Raw genomic sequence first — 8461 nt, forward strand, 5'->3', positions numbered from 1 at the left:
AACGACAACGACTAGGATTGACCCCACTTCTCCGTCAAGAAAAGTCGTCGTCACAGCCGTCCAAAGCTATACATATCTATATGGTTAGGTAGCGCTTACTGAACCCCCACCCCACCCCAACCCAACCCAATCCACCCTCCACAGTCCAAAATGCACTGTAGAGCAGAAGGAGACAACCTAACCCCACGTTGGATGAAAGCAATATATACATACGCATATATCAATTATCATATATGTAGAGAGAGGGTGAGAGCAACGAATCAAGGCGAATAATAAGCTGTTTCTTGGGATACTGAGCGGCGTTTTGTTCACTCCCTCCCCTTTGAAATGTTTACGTACTCTCTTTACATTTTTGCTTAATGGAAGCTGGTATTCCGGCGCCAATGTAACCGTCACAGCTTTCAATTAGCCTTTCAATTGAATTTATATGCTGGGTTTTTCCATTTGTAGTATTTAATGCTTTTAATACTGTGTAATGAGGAGTATTCAGTTCGTACAGAAAGGAGTGTAAGAAGGTGTATTATATTGTGTTTATATTAGCCATTATCAATTATAAACTTTGATTGTGGATTTAAAGATCAGTTTCTTTATCAAAACAAGAGGAGCTTTAATCATGGCAAGGTCATTTTCTCAGCCGAAAAGCAGTTCTCCATCTGAAGGTTAAACATTTAAATTGATCATCGTTATTTTTTTTTATTTGGTTATCCCAAAAGTGTTTTTGTTCGTGTTTGGGAAATGAATTTTGGGTTTTTTCTTCTTCATTTGAAATTTCAGGGAATAGGGTTGAGGATGTTTTGTATCCAGAGCTATGGAAGGCTTGTGCAGGTCCGTTGGTGGATATTCCAAAAATGAGAGAAAGAGTTTACTATTTCCCACAAGGTCACATGGAACAAGTCAGTATATTATTACTTCTAAATTTTCTTCTGTGGGTGCCTGAAAGTTCAGATCTTTGTATGGAATAATGGATATTTAGTCATGAAATTAAAATAAACTTGAGTTTCTGTATGTGGGAATTTATGGGATTTAATTTGGAGTTGAAACTTGTGCTTTTTTTGGGGTTTGTTTAGTTGGAAGCATCAACAAATCAGGAGTTAAGTCAGAGGACAACAATGTTCAATCTTCCCTCAAAGATCCTTTGCCGTGTTATGAACATTCAGCTACTGGTATGGTCCTATCAATCCTGCTCTTAATTATTCTTTTGTTAATTGTGATGTGAAATCTTGCGGAGAAAATTTGTAAGTCCTCTTTTTATGCTAAAGGTTAAAAAGATCCCGGGTAAAAATGTTAAATTGGTCCTCTTTTGGGTTCGGGGTGAGGAAGAAAATTGCAGCAGATCGACTTTGTAAGAAAAATCGTGGGTTGGTTAGGGGTGAGAAAGTAGTATGTGTATATTGAAACATTGGCGCAAAAAAGGGCAGTCTAGTGAGATTTTGGCGAGAAAATTTCACCTTCTCTACGCAACTTGTCTTTCCCAGACGAAAACCTCGATTTAGTTTAGTTTAGTTTAGTTCATAAACACTTGCTGTAAAAACTGCAGAAAATTTTGTTTTTATGCTTTAGCAACCAAAATTATTGCAATGGTAAATTTAGTTGTAGAATGGTTAACAAATCATGATGCGGTGTTTTGTAGGCTGAACGAGAAACCGATGAGGTTTATGCACAAATTACTCTGATGCCAGAATTAGATGTAAGGAAAACGTCTCGCTTTTTTTTTTTATTGGAAAAATTGTTATATTTGCTTGCTCTCATAATTTTTAGGGATCAAGCTTGCAATTTATTAGTAGGCAATCTATGATAGTTTGAGTTACGTTTGGATGAAACAATTTGTAGCAAACTGAGCCAAAAAGTCTAGATCGATGTGCTCTGGATCCTCCTAGGCCTACTGTTCACTCATTCTGCAAGGTTTTGACGGCTTCCGACACAAGTACTCATGGTGGATTTTCTGTCCTTCGTAGGCATGCAAATGAATGCCTTCCACCCTTGGTAATAATTCCTCTCTCGGGAGGTTCATTAATTTTTTTTTTTTTTGGTTTGTACTGCTGGTTGGCATTGAATTTGTTAACTGATTTTTAGTTTATTTTGACTATGAATGTTCTTGGGTTAGGATATGACCCAGCAGACACCGACCCAGGAACTCGTGGCCAAGGATCTGCATGGGATTAAATGGCAGTTTAAGCATATATATAGAGGTGATGCTTTATTTCTTCCTTCCTAATGAGCTCCTTTGATATAGCTAGACTAAGGGATCTGAGATTGGCTGGCTAAGCTTAAAAGGGCGATAGTTACTTTAATATTTCCAAACATCTTCAGATAACCTTTTTCTACGTTCAAGTAAAAAAAAAAAAATTACTTATGTTGAAAGTAACATTTACGTTACTATCTAAAATATTAAGTTATTTTCAACTTTGACCAATAAACAAACGTTTTAATCCTTTAACTTATTTGCTTGTAACTAACAATTTAAGCTTACACAAACATGCTTTCTCATTACAAACGTATTACTTGACCATAAATGCCATTATGCCAATACTGATCAAATAAATGGGCATCTATTGAGTTGAGTATGTTGATATCAAATACTCCATTTTCATGGATGGTAATTCATGTTTATATCTTCCAAACTGAACAGGCAAACCTAGCAGGCACTTGCTTACAACGGGATGGAGTAATTTCGTCACTTCTAAGAAATTAGTCGCTGGAGATTCTTTTGTATTTTTGAGGTACTTGTCGAACTTACACACTCTTCAGTGATTATAAGTTGTATCTGTCAATGAAGCCTCGGTTTTCCTTTTTCTTATGTGTTGTTATCGTCTTATTGGAACTCTTATTCTAGGGGAGAGAATGGGGAGTTACATGTTGGAGTTAGACATCATGTTTGTCAACAGAGCTCCTTGCCATCGTCAGTGATTTCAAGTCAGAGCATGCACCTCGGAGTGCTTGCAACTGCATCCCATGCTGTAGCAAGCAAGACCCTCTTTGTTGTTTATTACAAACCGAGGTTTGATATTCACTCTTTGTACACTGGGAATGATGTCCGTATATGAGAATTACTTTTTAAATAACGTGCATAGCTGTGTGTTAAACTTTCAGAACAAGTCAATTCATCATAGGCCTGAACAAATATCTTGAAGCTCTAAACCATGGTTTTGGAGTTGGCATGAGATTCAAGATGCAGTTTGAGGTCGAGGATTCTCCAGAGAAGAGGTTGCCACTTGCCATGTATTCAAAAGTAAATCTCATTGCTATTGTCATGGAATTGATCTAATTTGTCCCTTTTTTTCCCACATTATCAGGTTCTCAGGTACAATAACAGGAGTCGAAGATATTTCTCCTCACTGGGAAGATTCTAAATGGCGATCACTGAAGGTTAGTGTATTTCTTGATGTTCTTTTGATTAAATTAGCATATGGAATTACTCAAACTCTATGCTGTTCTCGTGTTTTCAGGTTCAGTGGGACGAACCTGCATCCATTCCAAGACCTGAAAGGGTTTCTCCATGGGAGATAGAACCATTTGTGGCTTCAGTTCCCACAAGCCTGGTTCAACCATCGGCAGCAAAAAATAAAAGGCCAAGATTGCATGTTGAAACCCCAGTTCCTGGTTCAACATTCTTGCATACCCTTTTTTCCCAAACTTTCTAGCATTTTTATGTATTAGGACTTCATTTAATTTTGTTGCTATTTCCTATGTGGTAGATACTCCAAGTTCAACAGCATCAGCTGTGTGGAATCCGTCCCGCGAATCACATCAAGTAATTGGCTCTCTTGAAGAACAAAGGAGTGAACAAGTTGACACTGGTGGCACTCTCATCAGAAACAGAAACGGCAACACTTCTGGAACTCTTTTAGAGGGAGACTGGCTATCTCCTGATGTGAATTCGTCTCTTAATATGTTTTCTGAAGAAACAGAAGAGAGCAAAAGTGCATCGGCTTGGTCTATTTTTTCAAACTGTTCAGCCCCAAATTCTGGAAAACGGAGTAATAGTCGCATTTCTTGCCTGAATGATGGGAGGAAATTAGATGCGTCTGCAACTTGCAGATTATTTGGTATTGATTTGAACAGCCCTTTGACGGGTGCTGCCCTTCTCGAGAAATCCTCTCTAAAATCAGTTGATAAACTAAATGATGCTTCTGAAGGATGCGTCTCAAATCAACGGCAGCAGTTACAAGTACCAGTAAAGGAGGTTCCTAGCAGACAGAATCACTCCACTAGAAGTCGCACCAAGGTATAATTTCACCTTCTACTTTTAACAACAAAGTATTATTGATTGAGCGTTTACTGAATTGAAAGAGTAATTAATAATAACTATTTGTTTCTTTGGTGTGAAATACTTTGAGAAGGTTCAAATGCAAGGTGTTGCTGTGGGTCGTGCTGTGGACCTAACTGCGTTAAAGGGATACGATGAGCTTATAAGTGAAATTGAAGAGATGTTCGAAATAAAGGGTGAGCTTCAGCTCCGACATAATTGGGAGATTGTTTTCACTGATGACGAAGGAGACATGATGCTTATGCGCGATTATCCATGGCTGTACGTATTATTTGTATTTTTCATCTAGACATATCATCTACTTCAACGGTTATATGATACTATTATTTTCTTGCAGAGAATTCTGTGATAAGGTGCAGAGGATTTTCATCTATTCTAGCCAAGATGTGAAAAAAATGAGAGCAGGAAGCAAGCTTCCTCTATCTTCGACAGACAACTGAAGGAGATGCTTTAACTTGGAAGTTGGTGAAGATTAAAATTAAATTAATTTCACATTTTCTTGTTCATCCCTGCTTTTTCCTTTTAATTTGTTTTTCAATGGAAAAAGCTTCAGTTTTTCGCTGTTGTAGAGGTCTTGAGGAATTTCTTGTTTGTTTCTCTGATTCTGTGTCATCAAGATGGATGGCTATAGATATGGATGTAGCATCAGGCTAACAACCAAGAAAACTAGCTGTTTGCGACTAGAAATTTTACGAGTAATCGGGGGTGGGATTAGGATTAGAATCTGTGTATATCAGAGGTGTTTCCGGTGGATTTGGATGTAAATATAAATTTCTTGGCATCTGGTTTATAAATTGCCAGGTTCTTTTGGAAATGTGTACTTCAATAATCCAGGGCATTTCATTTTCTTCCTTGCATGCATAGTTAAATTGAATTCAAGGTTCTGGTTCAATGGATATGTGGATCATATTTCTGCCTCTACACAAAGCAAAAGTCCCGCCTAACAAGGCCTAAGTTATATAGATACATAATACAAAATATCCTTTACATAAATTTGTCATCTTTATACAGTTAGATGCAAAAATACCGATTTATTAAAAGGGAAATTCTGCCTTTTCATCTTCGAGGATTTTTACCCACATATCATTGCATATGCTGCATTGTTTATCTACATGCAAAAACTCCTCAAATAAGCTCAATATCATCCCCTGTAATCTTTTCCCGACCGATAAGAACCTGCGAGTTAAAGGAGAGGAATATTGAATGCCTCAAGAATGTAACTGAACACGACAGATTCATCTGAAAAAATTACTGTACTCATAAAGAGATCATTAAAAGTCGTACACAGTAACAATCTCATGAGCAAGCCGAGATGAATCCACATGGTACTCAATTGATTCATTTGAAAAATTCTACCCGAAAGTGGCCTCTTCAACAGCTCTACCTTCATAAAGGAAAAACACACCGATATAAGTGAGAACCGAGAATGAAGATAAGGAGGGGAAAAATAAATAAATTTCGAAGTCGAAGTTCACACCTGAAGGCAGTGTAACATTTGAGGCCGGCTCTCAAAGAAGTAAAAGTCTTCGTCAAGACTATGAATTAAAACTTGAGACTTAGTCTGCATGTACAATCTTCCATCAAGAAGGGGGAGAGAGAGAGAGAGAGATTACTTTGGGAAAATAGCATGATTCATTATTAACCTATAATCTGATTAGCAAGTTGGTTTTTAACCTCTTTGTCATTGCAGCACAATTAATCTTTACAAAAAAAATCGTCCAAATCTCTGTCAAATTGTTATGTGGCGCTCACGAAACCATGCTTTGTTTCAATAAAGCATCAGCCCACGTTTGTAAACAAAATCTAGTTTCATAAAGTTGGACAATCGGCTACACTTGACGATGTGACGAAGACTTGGACTCTTAATGTCCTTGAGAAATGAAAGAATGCTTTATTTGTTGGGGGGCTCTGGAACCAAGTGTGGGGAGTTCGATTCCTGGTTGGAGCAGCCAAGTGATGTAATAACCAGAAGAAGGGTTGGAGCAGTTTGGTGATGTAATAACCATGGAGGAGGGTCCCTTTGGGGAAGGAGTAAAAGCCATGTGGGAACCTGGGAACTAACAAGGGCACAACCTGCGATTTACCTCCACTAATCACTGAGGGGCCGGGGGTTAGAGGTCCAGGATTTAGTCCGGCTAAGCTGGGACACCTGGGTTATCAAAAAAAAAAAAGAAAAGAAATGAAAGAATGCTGACCAAGTTGCTACTTAAGGAATAGGTTGAGACCAACACTATTGCACAGATTCTCTAACTAGGATGGTGTGTACGTATCGAATATCGACACTCTACCATGATTATTTTTCTTTCTTTCTTAACTCAAAGTTATTATTATATAACAAATGCTACTCATAATTATAAGATTTCAACAAAAATTAAAATTAAAATTAAAAATTAAGAACAAGTATAAAACTAAATTTATGCTATAAATGAAGAATTTTAAAGAATGTAATTAACATGTCGACTACATGTCGTTTTAGTATTATATTGGTGATAAGCAATTATATTATTGGCATATATGGGATTAGAGGCACAATTTGCACAATTTAAGTTTCTCCTGCTCAACGCTTTGTCCACTACTGACGTTTAGTTTTTAAATGGGTTGCTATTTTGACTTTTTTTTCCTCTCACACTAATTCAACTATCAATTCCCACTATGGATAGCAATTTGACTCGTAGGTTTGGACCGCCTATGACATCGCTCGAAAAAAGCTCGGGCCGATCCTCGAAAAAAGCCCAAGCCGAGCCGAATCGGCTCGAGCTAACCAGTGTGACTTTTCGGGTAGGCTAAAAAAAAAAAAAAAAAAAAAAAAAAGCCTCCTTTTAAATATGCAGCACAAAGCTGTCTATTTAAAGGCCGTGTTAAAAAAAAAAAAGACAGTAGCTGCCTTTTAAATATGCAGCACAAAGCTGTCTATTTAAAGGCCGTGTTAACAAAAATAAAAAATAATAAAAAAATCGAGTCGGCTCGGCTCGAGCCTCAAATTTGGCCGAGCTTGAGCCTCGAGTTTTGACTTGCGAGCCGGCTCGGCTCATTGACATCCCTAATTTCCACTTCCCATGGGTTTTGAAATTTTGTTATTTCCCCCATCCTGCCCCCACCTAATCCCTTCAATAAATATAATTTTCCAACCACCTAAATATCACAATTAATATGTAATAATGTATAATATTTGTGAAATTGTACACGTATTAACGATTTTGCAATATCATTTATTTGTTGACAGTTTTTGCGCAATTTAACAAAAATGTTTACAAGTTTTAATAACAAACATAAAAAGCAAATATTACAGCATCTCTAAAAAATTATTATTAGAAAGTATAAACGATATTACGGATAAAAAAATCTTGTTTCGACGTCGTAATTGCTATTGGAAATACTTGTATATGTCTTCTCTAAAATCGTCAAGCTCATGATTCAAATTGGGATGATATTGTTCGTCCACCAAATTCGACTTGAGAAAATGGAAATAATGTTGGATGAGTTACATGACATACTAGTAACGAGGAAAAAAATAAAATAATTACCTGTTTTATAAATTGATACATGTTAGTTTGTCATGGCCATGACCACCACATGAACAACATTGCCTACTACCCTTAGAAATAGCTTTTTCCTTCAACGATTTCAGTCGCTTTCTACACCTTTTTGCTCTAACTGCATTTGGATCACCTACCACTTGACTTTCTTCGCAACTTTTGCTTCCAATCTTGTTCATGACGACATTGCCTCCGTTATCGATCTCCTTCAGGTTGCTATGCAACTTATCAAATTCGCCAACAAATAGGTGTTGCGAGTATCTGTTAAAGAAGCTTCGTCGACTAGCACAGAAGCCTTGTATGACAACATCCCATGTCATATCATTCTTGACTACCTATAATCATCATCAACAAATGACCCTCCCATAGGTTCATCAACTGACCCAATCTTGGCATTCTTCGTCCATCTTTGTAGAATGCATTTCTCCAGTAAAAGCAAATTTTTTTTTTCTTCAAATAGCTAAGTATATGTCGACACGGATAACCTTTAAATTCAAACATCCCACATCGGCATGTGATAAAATCCGAATTTGTGAAATAGGTAAGTAGATGTTGCCGTTCGAAAGTCTTCCCCGGCTCAAATTGCTTCACCCCATATACTTTAGCATCAACGGAGTCTAAGCTCTTTGAGAAAATGTAAAAATTACTTTGCTCAACT

At 37.2% G+C, this 8461-nt stretch overlaps 1 protein-coding gene across 1 annotated transcript; it reads left to right on the forward strand.

Annotated features, from left to right (window-relative positions):
• The first annotated feature begins 222 nt into the window (after positions 1-222).
• Positions 223-5118, forward strand: LOC111381921 (auxin response factor 9-like). Its single transcript, XM_023005773.1, has 14 exons — positions 223-659; positions 775-893; positions 1068-1163; positions 1631-1687; positions 1831-1983; positions 2105-2189; positions 2630-2720; positions 2834-2998; positions 3091-3204; positions 3294-3366; positions 3447-3600; positions 3696-4225; positions 4341-4528; positions 4605-5118. The coding sequence occupies exons 1-14, from the start codon at positions 614-616 to the stop codon at positions 4705-4707; spliced, it is 1974 nt and encodes a 657-aa protein (XP_022861541.1). The 5' UTR covers positions 223-613; the 3' UTR covers positions 4708-5118.
• Positions 5119-8461: the final 3343 nt, after the last annotated feature.

Source organism: Olea europaea, unplaced genomic scaffold, assembly GCF_002742605.1.
Source record: "Olea europaea var. sylvestris unplaced genomic scaffold, O_europaea_v1 scaffold2396, whole genome shotgun sequence".
NCBI classification, from domain to species: Eukaryota; Viridiplantae; Streptophyta; class Magnoliopsida; order Lamiales; family Oleaceae; genus Olea; species Olea europaea.